This window comes from Notechis scutatus, chromosome 1 (genome assembly GCF_049901735.1).
Source record: "Notechis scutatus isolate UNSWTSFEM ecotype Mainland chromosome 1, rNotScu1.2, whole genome shotgun sequence".
Taxonomy (NCBI): Eukaryota; Metazoa; Chordata; class Lepidosauria; order Squamata; family Elapidae; genus Notechis; species Notechis scutatus.
Window position 1 is genome coordinate 11,986,822 of NC_142009.1, and position 19,899 is coordinate 12,006,720.

General features: G+C 42.4%; 1 protein-coding gene across 5 annotated transcripts in view; it reads right to left on the reverse strand.

Moving 5' to 3' along the window:
• NF1 (neurofibromin 1) overlaps window positions 1-19,899 on the reverse strand; it is a 201,282-nt gene that overhangs the window by 18,123 nt on the left and 163,260 nt on the right. For all 5 annotated transcript variants that reach the window (XM_026680434.2, XM_087957081.1, XM_087957072.1 and 2 more), the window contains 11 exons: window positions 18,995-19,209; window positions 15,046-15,107; window positions 14,827-14,941; window positions 12,111-12,212; window positions 9,660-9,800; window positions 7,531-7,657; window positions 5,950-6,081; window positions 4,664-4,799; window positions 2,952-3,109; window positions 1,882-2,004; window positions 999-1,126 (listed from right to left, as the gene is read on the reverse strand). In XM_026680434.2, coding sequence (XP_026536219.1) covers window positions 999-1,126; window positions 1,882-2,004; window positions 2,952-3,109; window positions 4,664-4,799; window positions 5,950-6,081; window positions 7,531-7,657; window positions 9,660-9,800; window positions 12,111-12,212; window positions 14,827-14,941; window positions 15,046-15,107; window positions 18,995-19,209 — 1,439 coding nt within the window. The remainder of the gene's footprint in view (window positions 1-998; window positions 1,127-1,881; window positions 2,005-2,951; window positions 3,110-4,663; window positions 4,800-5,949; window positions 6,082-7,530; window positions 7,658-9,659; window positions 9,801-12,110; window positions 12,213-14,826; window positions 14,942-15,045; window positions 15,108-18,994; window positions 19,210-19,899) is intronic.

Consider the following 19,899-nt stretch of genomic DNA (forward strand, 5'->3'; position numbering starts at 1 on the left):
TCTTCTGTTTCATCCAACCCTGTTTAAGGCAAGAGACCCTGTACCATCCCAGACAAATAGTTGTCCAGTCTATTTTTGAGAACCTCCGGCGATGGAGCACCCAGAAGCTATTCCACTGATTCATTGTTTTCACTATCAGGAATTTCTCCTTACTTCTAGGTTGGACCTCTCTTTAACAAGCTTCCACTCGTTACTTCTTGTCCTGCCTTCTGGTGCTTTGGAGAATAGACCAATCCTCTTCTATGTGACAGCCCCTCAAGTTTTGGAAGACAGGCAACCATCTCCCCCAAATTCTTCTCTTCAATAGGCTAGATGTATCTAGTTCCCTCAACCACTCATCATATGATTTAGTTTTCAAGATCCTTTATCATCTCTGTTGCTCTTCTCTGCAAACTTTCTAGAGCAGGGATGTCAAACTCAATTTCATTGAGTGACCTATCTGGGTTCTGTTTGACCTCCAAGGTGGGCGTGGCCAGGCTCGACATCACTCATGTCGGGGGCGCCTGTGGTGGCCCAAGCACTCTGCCAGCAAAAACAGGCTCCCAAGCTCCGTTTTCGGCTGTGACGGCCTCCTGCAACCCTCTGCCAGTGAAAACAGACCTCAGGAGGGCCGCATGCAGTCCTCCCGAGCTCCATTTTCACTGGCAGAGGCACCGTAGAGCGGTCCTTCACTGTTTCCAGGACAACCTTGCAGGTCAGATCTAAGCATTCTGTGGGCCGGATCTGGCTCTCGGGCCTTGAGTTTGACACACCTGTTCTAGAGCATCTTTTTTGTATTGAATATGTATGCCATCCTGACATGTTTTGTTCCTCAGCCTACCCTGTTTTGTGCAGAAATGCTTGGTTAGGATTGGTGTACTTTCCTTTCCATAAGTACCCAAATTAAGGACTTTCTGGAACAGGTCTCCTTAGGAAAGGGACCACCTATCATTGCAGTTGTTATTCTTCAAGCAGTATTTCCAGGAAGGATCGTCATGTGATCTGGATTATATACTTACAAGGACAGTCAGCAGCAGAGCTTGGATTTTGGGATCGGTGAGGACTTCCTCATCTAGGAGGACGTTAGACTCGGACACAGATACTTTACGGAGATGGGGGTGCTGTTGGGGTGATATCCTTTGTGTTTCTGCAGGAAGGAACCCATGTGTTATAACCAGGGATAGCAACAGCTCTTATGTTCTAGGTAAGGCTCACTCAATAACTATGAGACACAATGAAGTTTCAAATGAAAGAGCTGGGAGGATGACTGAGGATTCAATTCCAATCTTATCTCAACCATGGAACATCTCTGTAGTCAGACCAACAGTCATTGCTGTAACTAGACTGGCAAAAGGGCCTTTTTTCTGTGAGTGTCTTTCACACAGTTTTATTTATTTGTTAAATTTATTTGTCATCTCTCTTGCCATGGAGCTTCCCCAGGCAGCTTACAACAACAAAAAGGAAGAAATAGGTAAACTGAAGTAAGATAGCAGAACAATAAAATAAACAATGATAACATCTCATAGCATGCAAATGTTTTTGTTCTCATTGAAACATTTCAATTAGCGAGATCTATTTTATACTTCTGTAAGGTCCCAATTTTGGGCAGAAGCCAATGAACAATTTCTACTGCATGGTTCTCTCTCATGAAACGGGAGGAAGAAATTCTCCAATGTACCCTTAGAATCTTTTCAGAAGGTGCTATTCCGGGGAGATTCAGGGTGTGAGGTCCATTGCACAAACTAATTCCAACCCTGGGAAACTTTGCTATATTGTGTATTGGTAGATTTTATTGTATTCTAGCATACCAAGTGAGCAACACCAAAATAAATAATTGTACAAAGCATTTTAATTAAATAAACACAGCAACTAGTTCTTAGGCCATTCTGCTTAAAGTCTTACCCATTTCATAATCATTTTCTGCTACTCTCCTCATTTTTGGAGGTGTGGTGATCCCGGATTCCATTTCTTGTCTTTTAGGGGCTTTTGTGTCCGACACTAAGTGGTCAAAACTTTTTCGGGTACCTATGAAAATGAAACCAGTTAAACTTGCTTGTTCCTGTAAGCCGTTCCTGTGCAGTCCTTGGTGTTTCCTGAGCATGGTTGTATGCTTGCAAATGCTTCATTACCCAACTAGGTAACACCATCAGTGAACACCAAGCAGAGAGGACTAAGGACTCCACAGTTCAATCCTGAACTACACATATTTTCTTCTATTGGAATCCACTTTGCAACCTGGATTAAACAGAGATTGCAAATAATAGTTTGTGATTCAAAGAATACTGGCAAGAAATTAAGCAGGATTTCCTGTTTTTTCACCAACAGTAGCATCCATAGTCTGCAAAGTCGCAGCCTGGTGGAACTGAAGGGAGTATGAGATAACATGATTCTAGATTCTATCAACGTTCCACCTCTCCTCTATTTAATACAGGTAGTCCTCGACTTACACCCGTCCACTTAACAACGGTTCAATGTTACAATGGCCTTGGAAAAAGTGATCTAATGACCTGAACTTGCACTTATGATGGTCGCACCACCCCACAACCACGTGATCGCAATTGGGGCGCTTGGCAACTGGCTTGCATTTATGACTGGTTGTAGCGCCCTACGGTCATGTGATTGTGATTTGCAACCTTTTTTGTTGATTTTCAGCAAAAAAAAAAAAAGCCCATTGGGTAAGCTGGATTTGTTAACGACTGTGTGATTCACTTAATGTCTGCGGTGATTCACTTAACAACTGCCGTAAAAACTGTCGTAAAATCGGGTCCAACTCGATTTACGACTGCAACAACTTACAACGGGAATTCCGATCCCAATTGTGGTTGTAAGTCGAGGAATACCTGTACAGAAAACAAAAGGTATATTTGATGAGAATGTCTAAAGAAAGTTTGCAAATGGGCCTTTGTCTGTTCTGGTTGTGTTAATGCCTGGCCCAAATCTTTGTGGCTAAAAGATTGACACATCCAACCAACCTAGCAGCTTTTTAGTGTTGGCTTGAGAAGGCTGTCCCATATCCAGGCTCATGGATTTTCTTGTGCGGGGACTGATCTGCCCAACAGTTGGGTAACTAGCAGCGAGATGTCTGTCAGAGTTCTTGGGAGAAGACCAGGGCTGGTTTTCTCTTAGTGTCCTAAAGAGAAAAAAGAAAGCCGTCATTTCAAAAACAAACCATCTCCACACAGCCAGTCATTGGTCAGACAACGTGAGCTTTCTTCCTTTTACCAAATCGAGTGCAAGTACCTTACGCCTAGTGCTTTGGCTGTCTCTTGCTTTGGCCCAAAGCTGGGATGATTCAATGCCACAATGGATCTGAGCATTTTCCCAAGACATAACTGGAATTAATATACTGATGCTGTGGACTTAATGATGCCATCACACAAGTGATGATGGATTTCATGGTTTGCTCGATGGTATCACGACACATGTCACGTCATTTACTCTCTTACACCTCAGCGGATGCCCAGGTTCTACTGCTGCTTCTTTAGTGTCCGTTCTACTAGACTCCCCCAGAAGGAGACATAAGTAATGCGGCAGTGTATTTGGCGCCTAGACAATGAATGAATGTCATATCTTGTTTTAGGGTAATTTGAAAGCAGTTTGTTGAAAATTTATTCAGTGAAACTATGGGTTAATGTGAATGTGTCATAATGGTTTGTTCAGGACAAGCTTCTAACCTTCAAGGAAGAGGAATTCGGAAAGATACAAAGCAAGCTATATCTGTTTCCAAGTCTGACTCTGGCTTGTTCAAACAAACAGCAACTTCACACAATGGCTGTATACACATGAATCGTTAAACCACAATCACATCTTACCAGTATTTGAATATTCAGTCTTTCTAATTCTGAATATTCAGTCTTTCTGATTCTGCGACTGGGGTTATACAACCCCAGTCGCAGAGTTCTTGGTGTTTGCTTGCAACTGTTTTATTATCTGTATTATTAGCTAGATGGCATCAGCATCAGAACTGATGATATTCCCTAGTTGGGTCATAAAAGGCCTGCAAGCAAATAACCAAGCTCAGAGACAACCAAGAAGCCCACAATTCATCCCCAAACTATAGATATTCTCTTCTATTGAAACATGTGGATTAACTAGAATGATTTATGGTTTAGCATATTATGAGAACTAGCCAGATTACTCTGTGAACCAGGCTCTCATCCATAATTTATTTCAGTATAGCATGTCTCGTAAATAACAGCTGTTAGATTATGTTAAAAATATTCCGTAAAGTCAGCCCAGGAAACTGAATTCAGTTACCCTGGTTAATCTAACTATCATTTAGCATGTTGTGTGAATGCAGCCAGTGTATGAATCTAGCTAGTGAAACACCATGCTTGAGCCTTCCAGGGTCAAGTCCTTTACAGCTCTTTTTTTCCCCAGAATAATTTTAGTTGCAAGTAATTTTGTCTTTTGCCTCCCACCTTTCCCCATTTTTTTCCCCTATGCCATAAATCATTTAGCCATAAATTATAAACTGTCTTTAGTAATTTGCAAAAACAAATTCTCTCCCAGCTGGAGAATAACACGTGGGTTGAAGTGTCTTTCCAGGACCCTTCTTAAATGTCATTTTGCACCAAAGAACAGCATCAAGGGACAGATGTCTGAATTTAACACACAATTCTATTAAGATAGAACATTATAGAACTGTCCGTATCCTTAATAAAGTTTTCAAAAGTCCACTGACCTACAACTGGCTTCATTGTGGTGTATGGGGTATGTCTCCATTGGAACGTTTTCCATTGAAATATCTGTCAAGAGGAGCGATTTCCTATGCTTTAAGCTGCACCGGCTCCTAACTTCCTCAGACATAGTCAGCAGAGCTGAACAGACAAAAAGAAAGAACATAAAAGTTCAAAGGGTATTTTATGTATTTCACATTCTTCTTCCAAAAGCAGAGATAGCATTCTTCTTTTAGAATTTAGTGAAAACTCACTAACAACTATTACATCAAGAACTCAGAATCTTGAGAAAGTCAGTTCTGTTCATTTTCATTTTAAAGAAATAAAAATAAAATTCAGGGGGGTGGCATTGCACTGCCCGTTCTCCACTGTGACAAAATTCTAGTCTCCAAAATTCTAAAGCATGATATGACTCTTGTTCAATCCTCAACAAAAGATACCCATCCCCCAACATTTCTATTCCCTTTACATCTTGGCAAACCCTCCAAATGATTTTGGCAATCTGGGTTTCCACGTGATGACAATGCCTACATAAGGAACCCCAAAGGAATACTGAACTCTCACAAGATTTTGGATATTTCATAACATTTCAGTCTGCATCTTTATATTATTATTTCAACGGAGGGTTGCAGGTAGTGTTTTAGGATCACTGGATGCTATGATGATGATGATCCTTGTCTTAAAGAAAAGGCTTATGGTCTTAAATGGGTATGGCTCGTTCTTGACTTAATGCCACAATTGAGCCCAAAATGTATGCTGCTAAATGAGACAGTTGTTAAGTGAATTTTGCCCCATTTTACGACCTTTCTTGGCATAGTTGTTAAGCGAATCACTGCAGTTGTTACGTTAGTAACATGATTGTTAAAGGAATCTGGCTTCCTCATTGATTTTACTGGTCAGAAGGTGGCAAAAATTGATCACATGATGCTGGGACTCTGCAACTGTCATAAATATGAACCAGTTGCCAAGCATCTGAATTTTAATCACGTGGCCCTGGGGCAGCTGGACGTTGAAGTCCACCTACCTTAAAGTTTCCAAGACTGAGAACCTGGCAATTATAGTGAAAATATTCAAAGAGGGTCTCTAAGTGTTATAGCTGGGAATGGGGAGACTGAGTAAGGATTGAGATCAAGCCTTTCCATTTTAGGCAGTGTTATTACTATTATATATAGATGGCTATGGTTACAGCTCACATTTTGTTATGAATTGAGAGGAACACTTTCATGCTGTGCATTACCCAGTTTGGGTTGGACTGGAATGGATACAAACCTCATAGATTTGGGGTTTTTACCTGCAAGGTAAGCCACACTCTGGGTATTCACCTCAAACTTATCACAGTTCCTATGTTTGTTAACCAGAGCCAGGAGTGTATGCAGAATCCTTACTGTTCTTGCTACTATGGTCGGAGATGGGTGCCGGTAACCTAGTGAAATAAACAGTGTGTTAAACAATCAGGTATCTGCAAAGAAAGAAAAGCGACAGTTGAAAAGTGGGGAAATGTCTTAAAGAGATGATGCATAAACTTAAACGGGCACTCAGAAACTGGGGTAGGAGTTGAACAGGTTTACCCATCCAGTGAAAACTGGACTTCAGTAATCTGCACAGCACATGGCTGATTCTCATAACTAAAAGGTTTGTGCAAAGTTAGTAATACTAACCACTACTTTTTAGTGGTTTCCAAAGTGACTGCGAATCTCCAGAAAGACAGCAAGAATGTACTGCAAGTAATCAAGCCTTAGAATCTGGGATTCTGGAGGAAAAAAGATGGAGAGATGGGCGGCATATAAATTTAATAAATAAATAAAATGTGATGCATTTTTGAGGCTTTTGCTCAAAAGGAAGAAGCACTGTTGACTCGAATTTAAAATCCCAAGTTTGAATGAAGGGACACTGAAAGGGATTGTGTTGTTTCTTGTCAGGAGTATTGACACATCAATCCCTCAAAAATGCTAGGCCTAATTTACACAGAAAGGTAACGATAGAACAAACATTACAAGATGGGAAAACCAGAATGATTTCTAAGCATAATTGCTCCTTGGATGCAGAAAACTAGCAGTTCAGGAAGGGGGAAATTCAACTATGGCCAGCATCTTGTGCTGCTACTTCTTTACTTACACTTACATATATATTTTTTCACTAATTTGTTTTTCTATATGTAATCGGAAAGAGTGAGGGCCAGGTTTGATATAAGGTTTGGTTAAGGCATCAAGCTAGAATTTGGGAGACTGTGAGTTCTAGTCCTGCTTTAAGCAAAAGCCAGATGGGTGATCTTGGCCAGTCACTCCCTCTTGGCCCTAGGAAAGAGGCAATGGCAAACTACCTCTGAAAAACCTTGCCAAGAACATTGCAAGGGCTTGCTGAAGCAGTCTTTGAGAATCGGACACAATTGAATGGAAGAATTTTTTTTTGAAAGAGGATAATCTATTCAACCATCTTGAATTCTGAAGCAAGGCACAAAGAGAAGAAAAGTGGGCAGCCACTTTGGCCTCTAACACATAGCAACAATTTCCCTTTGTCATCCAGAAACAATTCTTGAACAATAAACAGATCTTCCCTTTGCACCAATGACCCAAGTCTCAAATCAGGGCTTTGTCTGTGGAAACTGTGTCTTTTCCTGAAGTGCATCTCAGTTTCTATCACAACCGTTCCTTTCAGCCTATTAAGTCTAGATATATTTTTTTCTCTTTCCCCCTCCCGTCTCTCTCTTCAGTATCTTCTGTTCCCCTTCAAGGATCTCTAAAGATCCTCTTCTGATGCAATTCATAGGCACAGTATACAGAATACAGAATTCCTACAATTCTGGACACAATTGTTGTGTACAGTTGACTGGGCCTTACAGCAAGAAAATTAAGCCACCACATTGCCTTCCTACCTTTTAGCAGATGTCCCACAAGTGCAAAGTTGAAATTGGAGTTGAAATTGAGTCCTACAAAGTGGTCCATCTGCTTACAGTGCCACTCTAGAGGCCTCCTGATCTCCATGAAGACTTCCTCGGGGCTCTGTCCGGGAAGAAGCCAACGTGCAGGCATCAGACACTCAGTCAGAAAAAGACCCCACACTTACTCAATTCATTCCATGTAGACACATTCAACAGTCAACTCACGGAAGAAGAAAATATTTGTAGCTCAGGTCTGAACTGTGGAGATCTTGGTATTCTCTGAGCTTGGTTGCTTGCTTACAGATATTTCATTACTCAGTTAAGTGACATCAGCGGACACCAAGCAGAGAGAAGACCAAGGACTCCACAGTTCAGCCCCAAGCTACTTACATTTGCTTCTTTTTGGAATTCACTCTATATCCTGGATAAACAAAGACTGCTAATAACAGTTTATGGTCGAAGAACACTGGCAAGTAATTAAATTAAGTAGGGTTTCCTTTTTCAGCAGCATCTGTGGGCTGCAAAGTGCTCAAGATTGAACTGAGGAGTACTTGCTTCTCTCTAAGCTTGGTGGTTTCCTTGCAGACACTTCATTACCCAACCAGTATTGGCTGGGAGTGTTCTTGGTGATTCCTGGAAGAGATTGTGTAAACATATCCACTATGTTTTATTTTATAAATCAGGATTTTTAAAAAATAACAAGAACTTTGAACAGTCTTTGGTCGGATTCACAGATAAGACCAACAGATTTTTAAACTGTGGCTTCATGTCTATGGAGATTCACAGTCATGCAGATCATGGTTGTCCCAAAGATGCTTTTTCAAGAGGCAACTGGACTTTTTTGTTTTTCTTTGAAGATGTTTCACTTCTCATCCAAAAAGCTTCTTCAGCTCTGACTGGATGATGGGGAATAGAATGTTTTATACTCCTTGCAGACAGCTGGTCATTTGTATTCTTTTAGAATACATTCCATATGTTGCAGGAATATCTGAAACATTCAGGATGATTTTCAACCAACACAACATGCATGCACACTTTCAATCCAAGAATACACGAAAGCAGAAGCTTGTCTCCCCCAAGGATACCCCAGACACAATGTGCAAATCTGCGCATTGGAGAAACAAAACAACCACTTCACAAACGCATGGCAAAACATACGAGAACAAACCCATCAGGACAAGATTCAGCAGTCCACCTGCATTTTAGAGACAAAGGCCACTGTTTTGAAAACAGCAAAGTCTACATTTTGGACAGAGAGGACCACTGGTTTGAAAGAGGGGTCCAAGAAGACAAGTATGTCAAAATTAACGGCCCTTTCTCAACCGGGGAGAGGGGGGAGATACAACATCATCTATCTCCAGTCTACAACACAGTCCTTTCAGCAGTTCCAAGAAGGCTCCACACCCATTTGCACTTCTCAGGTGACCCCAAGGACACAGATAAACTTCCAAGTGGACTCAATGACTCTCTAAAAGAATGCAAATGACCAGCTGTTTGTGAGGGGTATAAATCCTTCCATTCCCCACCATCCAGTCAGAGCTGGAGAAGCTTCTTGGATGAGAAGGGAAATGTCTTCAAAGAAAAACAAAGTACAGTTGCCTCTTGAAAAAGCACCTTGGGATAAACTGTGGCTTGTTGAACAAGACAAGTTGGCCTTGGTAGTATATAAAAAGTGAGCTAAAGTGATTGGAATTATATCTCACAAGAAACCAAAAGCAAAGAGGCAGTCTAAAAATACCTCTGGGGGAAAAAAACCAGCATAAGGTGGGTGCGTCCTAGATCTATTTGTCTTTGCTTTTGTCTTCCACGTTCTATTTTGGTCTGCAGCCCTACTGGTCAATTTTAGTATGCATCACTTAATCTTATGACGGCGCTTGGAATATTGCTGGGATATTAAAAATAACCCTGGGCGCGATAAGATAAAAATCTCATTTCTTGAAACTCAAGGAACGTCAAACAACATTACATCCCTAAAACTCAAGCTACTTTTCAACAAGGAAGAAGCTCACTTTTTTTCAAAACTGATTCACCACTGGTGAAAAGATGACGCATATTACAACAACACTAAAAGAACATTCAGGTTTTCTTTTGTTCTTGTGTGTTCTGGGAAATGTTTTGCTTACTTTATCATTAAATACCCGGAGGTTGTCCAGAGTGTGAAGGTTCTGCTCAAGTAAAGCTGTGCCTGCAGAATACAGATTGACCTCGTCCAGCTGTAGAACTGCCATGGCCACCCAAAACAGTACCTTGTGCATAGGTGAGTCCTAAACAGAAACAGAGGAACAAAATGACAGAATTGGAGCACATCATTTTGATAGAAGGGAATACTTGTAATTTAGGGTTAAACTGTGGGGTCTTTGGTGCTCTCTTGAGCTTGGTGATTTGCAGCTTGCAGACGTTTCATTACCACACTAAGTAACATAATCAGTGAGCACTGATCCTCTGAAAATAACAACTTTGGGCAGATGGAGTGGGAATATATGAACAGGCTGCCCCTTCATATTGCCCATGAAACTGCGTCAAACATATTTATTTTAGGAAAACTGACATGGCTATCCAATTTACTTGTGGTAACTCCAGGCGGCTTACAGAAATAAAACCTCAAATACAAAACCCAATAAACCCCCATGTAACAACAATCAATCCAACCAATTGATGGGCTCCACTTGATTAGACAAGAAAAACCAAAAGTACACAGATAGACTGGGTGAAACCAGGCTCAATAGCAGAAACTGTGAGAGGGATCTTGGAGTCCTAGTGGACAACCAGCTAAATATGAGCCAGCAGTGTGCAGCAGTCGCCAACAAAGCTAATGCAATCCTAAATTGTATTAACAGAGGGATACAATCAAGATCAAGGGAAGTACTAATGCCACTCTATAAAGCCTTAGTAAGACCACACCTAGAGTACTGCATCCAGTTTTGGTCACCACATTATAAAAAAGATGTTGAGACTCTAGAAAAAGTACAGAGAAGAGCATCCAGGATGATTAGGGGACTGGAGACTAAAACATACAATGAACGGTTGCAGGAACTGGGCTTAGCTAGTCTAGAAAAGAGAAGGACCAGGGGAGAGGTCTTCCAATATTTGAGGGGCTGCCACAGGGAGGAAGGGGTCAAGCTATTTTCTAAAGTGCCCGTAGGCCAGACAAGGAATAATGGATGGAAACTGAACAAGGAGAGATTTAACCTGGAGGAACTTTCTGGCAGTGAGCACAATCAACCAATGGAACAGAAGTTGCCCTCGGAAGTTGTGGGAGCGCCATCACTTGAGACTTTCAAGAAGAGATTGGACTGCCATCTGTCAGAAATGGTGTAGGGTCTCCCGCTTGGGCGGGGGTTGGACTAGATGACCTACAAGGTCCTTTCCAACTCTGAATATTTGTTATCTGTTATATCACCCTGGGATCCCCAGGCCTGCTGGCAGAACCATGTCTTCAGGGCCTTTGACAGAATATCAAGGTGGAGGCCAATCTTATCTCCATGGGGATGATGCTCCAAGAGGTTCAAGGGAAGGAGCCACCACTGAGAAGGATCTTCTTCTTGGTCTCACTAGATGGGACTCCTTGAGAGAGGAATCATCTTACAGTCTGCCTCCCACTCTTTTGGGGTAGATATAACTTCTTGTCCACGGAGATTCTCAGTCATCCAGGTCAAGAGTGCTTTGCCTTCACTGACATGTGAAGGCATTGTTCAAAGCTCCTTTCCCCCCAAAAGGAAACTGGACTTTCTTGGTTTTTTTCTCTGAAAACATTTCACTTCTCTTCCAAGACACTTCTTGGCAGGGGTGGGATCCTACTGGTTCAGTCCAGTTCTATAGAACCGGTAGCTCCGAAGAGCAGCTGACACTGAACCAGTTCACTGGGACGAGCTTTTGGTCTGCTGTTTGGCCCTCCCGCCTGGCTGGGCTCTAGGCTGACCTTTAGGGGTTGCGTTTTCATCCTCTGCTGCTTTGCGTGGCACAACTGAGTGCCGCTCACCAGCTGGAGAAGGTAAATGTTTGCCGGTGCTGGTAGCGCCCATGTGCGTGCAGCACACGTTTGATGCACATGCGCACACTCCCCGAACCGGTTGTTACGCCAGTCGGATCCCACCCCTGCTTCTTGGATGAAAAGCTAAATGTTTTCAAAGATACAAACCAAGAAAGTCCAGTAGAAAATAAAACATCTTTGGGACAAACCTCCCTTCTTCCCCTCCCACTTCTTTCTCTGAATATGGCCAAATCAATCACAGGTCAATGAAAGCAAATTACTCCTGACTCTAAACAGAATTGGAAACTGTGGTTTGGACCGAATTTGCTGAGAACCAGGAAGCGATCAAGAGGCTGAAGGGAAGGAGGGGGGAACAGACACACCAAAACGATACCTCCAATCCTTCAGGATCTCCAGTAATCTAATAGATCATTGCAAAGATTTTCAAGATTTGCTAGTGAGCAGGTTAAAACAGGTTAAACAGGTTAAAAAAAAAATGCAAGCATCGGCTTCCAAACATCCCCTCACCTGGAACATTCTAACACCCACTTTTTCTGCCCAGTGAGTCACACAGAACGACCTGCTGGAGACCCTACCAGTTTACCTTATTAAGGAGTGGCTGGAGCTTAGTCAGGGCTATGACGGTGGCCTCTATCAGAACTTGGCTGTTGTAGTTGTCTGGCCCTTTCAAGCAGCTCTCCAAGCCCTGTCATTGGTTTAAAAAAAAATATCAAAGTAATATCAGCTTATTTACACTGATTTTTAATCCCTGCAGATATGGGTTCTCCTTTCTTGTTTCCTCGTGCCTCAGTCAATCCAGAATGCCTCTGATAAAAGGAGTCATTTTGTTCTGCCTTGCTTTTCCTGGAACTGAGCCATTAAAACTATAGATGTTTCACTTTCTGCGTTCTCTAGCCTCGGCTTTTATCTCCTTCTGTGCTGATTTTTTTAAAAAAATTACTTGCACTTCACTTCTGCCTTGATTCTTCTCCATGACACATTTCTTCCTAGTTAACCAAAAGCTCCAATCCCATGATGAGGAACTTTCATCCTCTTTTTTAGTTGATCTGTTCTACCAATATATTCCTGGCTAGCACATTCCCACTTGTGTACAGCTGTAGCATTAGCTCAGGGAATGAAAAACATTACGAGTGGATCCATATAAAACACAATTAGAAAAAAACAATCCCTCTCTCTCCCCCCACATAAAACGAGGAAAAGATCAAGTATTTTAGTATCTAATGGTCTCTCTGTGTGTGCATGCAGCATGTGTGAAATGAGATTCAGTACATGGTATCAAAGATGACTAGCACTGCATATTTATTAAAAGCTCATTAGGTTTTACTTCCAACTGTGAGTTGATCTGATTACGTAATTGGCATTTGTGGGCCCCAAAAAGTTTCATGTGATGCTATACAGGTAGTCCTCAACATGACCACAATTGAGCCCAAAATTTTTGTTGCTCAGTGAGACATTTGATAAGTGAGTTTTGCCCCATTTTACGATCATTCTTGCAGGGGTCATTTAGCGAATCTGGCTTCGACATTGTCTTTGGTTGTCAGAAAGGTCACAAAAGGTGATCATATGACCCTGGGACACTGCAGCCATCATAAATACGAGTCAGTTGCCAAGCGTCCAAATTTTGATCACATCATCATGGAGACCCTGAATTGATGTAAGTATGAAAAACGGTCAGAAGTTTTTTTTTCAAGTGTCGTCATAACTTCGGACAGTCATTAAATGAACTGTGATTACCTGCACAAGAGGCAGCCTCAATGATTGGAGGAAAAGGCAGAGTTGCAGGAAACCAGCCTTCTCTATGATAGACCTGATAATTCCTTACTTTTCTCACTAGCCCTTTATTATTTGAGTAGCAAAAGGCCAAGGTGACTGTGGGGGACACTTCCTAAAACTGCCTGTCCCCAAAGGTTTGCTTTAACTTCACCCTGGTGTATTTACCGTACTGCACTGACATTGCCTTGAGGACTGGATCTAGATGTACAATAATTTCTCAATCCTTTGGCCTTCAAGGGACTGTCCAACAATGGATGGAAACTAATCAAGGAGAGAAGCAACCTGGAACTAAGGAGAAATTTCCTAATAGGACAATTAACCAGTGGAACAGCTTGCCTCCAGAAGTTGTGGATGCTTCATATCACTGGAGGTTTTTAAGAAGAGACTGGACAGTCACTTGTCTGAAATGGTATAGGGTCTCCTGCTTGAGCAGGGGGCTAGACTAGAAGACCTCCAAGGTCCCTTCCAGCTCTATTCTGAACTGAACTGAATTTAAGGGATAGGAGAGAAAGGCTTTTGGCCCAGTACAGCTTTGCATGTTATAAAAACCAGACATTTTATGGTGGTATTGCGGTTTAATTTTCTACAATACAGCCTACTAAAATTTCTGGTTCTCTGCAGCATAAAGAAAAGAGAAACAGTTGTTCCACTCAGTGTAAAATTCAGTACAGAAGCATTCGTTTAGTGACCATTCAAAGTTATAATGACACTGAAAAAAATGACTTACAATCAGTCCTTGCGCTTATGACTGTTGCTGCATCCCCTAGTCACATAATCAAAATTGGGGTGCTTGGTAACTGGCACGTATTTAGGATGGTTATAGCACATAGAGGTCATGTGGCCGCCATTTGCAACTTTCCAATCCGGCTTTTGCCAAGCAAAGTCAATGGGGGGAAGTCGGTGTCAACTTTGGAAGCCGTATTAGCACCAGAAGCTTCTACGCTGCTGCATTCTTGAGCCTGGGAAAATGGGAGGGGGGAATTTCGTGGCGCGTATGTGGTTAGACATAATAGCATTCTTCTTTAAAATCAAGGTCATGTTATTTCTGCACCTGGCTGAGGAATGGTTGAGGGAATGTCTCAAGTTGGGACAGATGGTGGTTGGGGCATGTGATGGAATGATGGGTGCAGGGGGTGGATTTGTAATTTTTTACGTATTGGAGGGAAATCCGGAACTTTCATATTCCCAGATGTGCCACTTTACTACTCTAATAAAAGGAACCTTTAAAAAGATGTCTGCCTCAGAGTTATTGATTGTAGTTGAGGTTTTCTGGAACACTGACAGTTGGATTCATTTAACAACCACATGATTCACTTAACTAGTACAACGACCTGTTTAACAGTGGCCAAAAAAAAAAAAAACTCATAAAATTGGGCATGACTCACTTAACTGTGTTGCATAGTAATGGAAGTTCTGGTCCCAACTGTGATCATAAGTCAAGGACTACCTGTATGCAAATGCAAGAGGAAGAAAAAAAAAAGAAAGAGAGAGAGAAAGTTCTGGAAAGTCAAAACTGAAAGACACACCTTGCTCAGAATCCGGATGATCTGCTTTATCTGTCCGTGTGACACCCGTTTGCTAATGCAACCGAACACCACAAGGGCTCGTGGCTGGAGGGATGGATTATACTGGAATGCAAACCTGTCAAGGAAGAAAGCCGGTCAACACCACCGATGAAAATGCCTCAAACAGAAATAGAAAGTAACAAAGTGACCCAGGCAAAGTCTGAAGGCAACATGACTTACTTCTGAGCTAGTTCCGTCCACTGGTCAAGCCATTTGCAGGTTGGGATATCTCTCATGCACGCCTGCAGGAAAATCAAAAGGTCAGTTTAACTGATTATGTCATATTAAAGCATTTACTCAACCAAAAGTGAGCATTTCTGGAACAGGGACAATTGTGGTTTTGTATTTTTACATGCTCCGGGAACTGAAAAATAACACCCATTTTCTCTTTATTTTTCTCTGCTGGCAGCCTTAAACAATGGAAACAGTCCTCACTTAATGTCCATTCATTCAGAGATCGTTCAAAATTACAATCGCATCGGAGGGACTTATGACCTGTGCCCAAAGTTACAACTGTTACAGCACCCCACCTCCCATCGGTTTTGCGATTCCAATTTGGGCATTGGGCAACCTGTTTCCACTTATGGTGGTTTGCCAAGAGCCCTGCGATCATATGTGATCTCACATGTGCCATTTTCCCTGCTGGCTTCCCCAGAGGTGGCTAGAGGGCTCCCTCTGGGTCTTGAGGTGGTGGTGACTGAAAGTGGAAGGAATTTCAGGAGAGGCTTTTTCACACCCAGCCTCTATGAGACCAAAAGCACGGCCTGACAGGTATTCTGCAAGTGTTTGTGCTCTCAAGGAGGGAGTCCCTGCAGATTTTACTCTGCTAGCCATTGTTGACTACAAGAGATAGCGCTCATCCCCGTTTCAAGGGCCATTGAGATAGCACTGTCTAAAGATGTTTCCATGGTCACATGGCCAGCGTGATGTTGCAGAGCATTGTTTACCTTCCCACTGAAGTGGTACCTATTTATCTACTTGCATTTGCATGTTTTCAAACTGCTAGTTGAGTAGGAGCTAAGGTGAGGATGGGAGCTCACCCCGTTGCGCAACGCTCAGGTCTCGAACCTGGACTGTTGGCTTTCCAGCCGATAAGCCCAGCATCTTAACTGCTTAGCCACTGCGCTGCCTTCCCCAAGGAGACTGGGTGGAAAAAAAAATACCTCCCGAAATATTTCAGAACAAAATGTCTGCAGCACAGGGCATTTGCAGCCAGTCCCCAGAAATGAGAGAACTTCCTCCTGTTTCTAGTGACTGGCCCAAACACCCAATGATGGAAATATTCCATCCTGCATGGATTTCTGGTCAATGTTCTTTACTGCCATGGAAGGGAGGGGAACTTCAGCGCTCGGCTGGAGAAGAGAAACTTGGACCTTGAAGATCTGAACTTCTTCTCTCCAGTCCAGCACTGCAGTTGCCTTCGGCACATGGTGGGGAGCTGCCTGACCCACTTCTGCAATCACTGAATGATTGCAATGGGGAGAGCTGAGATTGCAGTTGTTGAGCCAGATGATCACCTGAGCAACTCACTTAATGACTGCAACAACTTATGACCTAATTGCTGAATTGTTTGTTTATCAGAGAGCACCAAGGATCCCTCAATTGTTGTTCTAGTGAGCCATGGTGGTGCAGTGGTTAGAATGCAGTACTGCAGGCTACTTCTGTTGGCTGCCAATTGCCAGCAGTTTGGCTGTTCAAATCTCACCAGGTGACTCAGCCTTCCATGGTCAGCCAAATGAGGACCCAGATTTTTGGGGGCAATAGGCCGACTCTGTAAACCACTTAGAGAGAGAGCTGTAAAGCACTGTGAAGTGGTATATAAGTCTAAGTGCTATTGCTAAGCTGAGGACTATCGATACGTACTCACTCTGTAGATGCAGTACATACTTAAGTTGTGTCTATTCTCTGACCGCCAGAGATAGAAAATAATTTATAGATTTCCTCCCACTCTCTTTCTCTATTTCTCATACACACACACACACACACACAACTTTTACTTAGCCATGCATACATAATAGCCATCTATTTCAGCAAGAGGAAATGACAGTTGAATTTTAAGATAGAAAAATAGAACACACTGCATTAAGTGTGGGAAAGGCTCATTTTTGAATGTTCTACTACATGAAAACAACAACCTAATCCACGTTTATACACTGCTCAAAAAAATAAAGGGAACACAAAAATAAGACATTCTAGATCTGAATGAATGAAATATTCTTATTAAATACGTTGTTCATTACATAGTTGAATGTGCTGACAACAAAATCACACAAAAATTATCAATGGAAATCAAATTTAGCAACCCAGGGAGGTATGGATTTGGAGTTACACTTAAAATTAAAGAGGAAAAAAACACTACAGGCCGATCCAACTTTGATGTAATGTCCTTAAAACACGTCAAAATGAGGCTCAGTAGTGTGTGTGGCCTCCATGTGCCTGTATGACCTCCCTACAACGCCTGGGCATGCTCCTGATGAGGTGGCGGATGGTCTCCTGAGGGATCTCCTCCCACACCTGGACTAAAGCATCCCCCAACTTCTGGACAGTCTGTGGTGCAACATGGCGTTGGTGGATGGAGTGAGACATGATGTCCCAGATGTGCTCAATTGGGTTCAGGTCTGGGGAACGGGCGGGCCAGTCCATAGCATCAATGCCTTCGTCTTGCAGGAACTGCTGACACACTCCAGCCACATGAGGTCTAGCATTGTCGTGCATTAGGAGGAACCCAGGGCCAACCACACCAGCATATGGTCTCACAAGGGGTCTGAGGATCTCATCTCGGTACCTAATGGCAGTCAGGCTACCTCTGGCGAGCACATGGAGGGCTGGGCAGCCCCCTAAAGAAATGCCACCCCACACCATTACTGACCCACTGCCAAACCGGTCATGCTGGAGGATGTTGCAGGCAGCAGAACGTTCTCCATGGCATCTCCAGACCCTGTCACATCTGTCACATGTGCTCAGTGTGAACCTGCTTCCATCTGTGAAGAGCACAGGGCCCCAGTGGCAAATTTGCCAATCTTGGTGTTCTCTAGCAAATGCCAAATGTCCTGCACGGTGTTGGGCTGTAAGCACAACCCCCACCTGTGGACGTCAGGCCCTCATACCACCCTCATGGAGTCTGTTTCTGACCATTTGAGCAGCCTCATGCACATTTGTGGCCCACTGGAGGTCATTTTGCAGGGCTCTGGCAGTGCAACTCCTGTCCCTCCTTGCACAAAGGCGGAGGTAGCGGTCCTGATGCTGGGTTGTTGCCTTCCTACGGCCTCCTCCACGTCTCCTGATGAACTGGCCTGTCTCCTGGTAGTGCCTCCATGCTCTGGACACTACGCTGACAGACACTGCAAACCTTCTTGCCACACCTCACATTGATGTGCCATCCTGGATGAGCTGCTTGTGTGGGTTGTAGACTCCATTTCATGCTACCACTAGAGCGAAAGCACCACCAGCATTCAAAAGTGACTAAACCATCAGCCAGAAAGCATAGGAACTGAGAAGTGGTCTGTGGTCACCACCTGCAGAACCATTCCTTTATTGGGGATGTGTTGCTAACTGCCTATGCTTTCCACCTGTTGTCTATTCCATTTGCACAACATGTGAAATTGATTGTCAATGTGTGTTGCTACCTAAGTGGACAGTTTGATTTCACAGAAGTGTGATTGATTTGGAGTTACATTGTGTTGTTTAAGTGTTCCCTTTATTTTTTTGAGCAGCGTACATTCAGCATATGTATCAGGAAACAGACTGGGCTAAATCCTTTTTCTTTTTGTATATTTGTTTTACTTGCAAGGCATTTGTTTAAAATCTTAAAAATATTATCCATTTCTTGATGTGTAAAATCCATTCCACCACTTTATTCTGCTATAAAGATTGTAAGCACAAATTCTCAATCAGATTAATTTAATATTTTCTTTTTTATTTCCTATCATAAAAACATCATACATCAGACTAAAACCCATCTTAAAACTTGTCAATGTATCTTAACCCTAATCTCTGCTGTGTAAAATATGCCCTTGCCATAATCAATGTACTAAAGTGCTCATACTTGAATTATCTACAAATGACATATTTTGCAACCCTAATATCTTACTCATGCTTGTACACTCATATCGTGATGTCCTTGTCATACCTCCATAATTTCCAGCAATGCTTCTGTGACTGTTTCCAGAGATGTCAGTGCAAACGTTTCTCTCTCATAGGAACCAGGAGAGAATGACCGGTCCCGATAGCTGGATCGGAATGCAATGACTGCTGCCGATTTCACTTTGCTAATTCCAAACAGCAAGTAGAATTTGGGTAGTGAGAACTCCGTTAAACTCAGCCTCAAAACCTGCTTCGTTTCCTCTGTTGACAAAAAAAAAAAAAGGAACAGACATTAAAGACTTTGATGTCAGTTCCACCTTTGAAAATTGAAATGCTTCAATCTCCACAATGGATGAATGGCTGCAAAAGTGGATGGAGTTAGCAGAGATAGCCCAATTGACTGCTTTGATCAAAGAAAAAAACACAAGTACGTTTCTTTCTACTTGGAAACCAGTTCTGAACTTTGTGCTTGGGATGGAAAAAAAATAAAACTTTAGAAATATAGGAATCGCTAATTTAGACTATTGTGTAAAAGTAAAAAGTTGAGATTTGATGTTACTGTCTTATTCTACTGCACCAAAGGGAATCTGAAGTCAATGCCTTTTTTTTTCTTTTTTCCTTTCTCTTCTATATTTCTCCCTTCCCTTTTCCTCCCCTTTCCCTCCTACTATTTGCTTTTGTATATTTGTATTTTATGTCACAAACTAATAAAAAATGAAAATTGAAATGCTAACACAAGTGTCTGGGAACTAGCTTATATTAATGTCTATTTATGAAAATTAATCCAATGTTTTTAGACTTTATATATAGACATTGTTCTGTTGGCTTTGGGAGTCACCCACCAGCCACTCCATCATTCAGACATGCAAGCCCACAATGCACAAGCAAGTTGTAAAGTTTGCATGACCACACTCGGTACCACCAGTGGCAGAGGAGCTGTGGAGAAGCAAA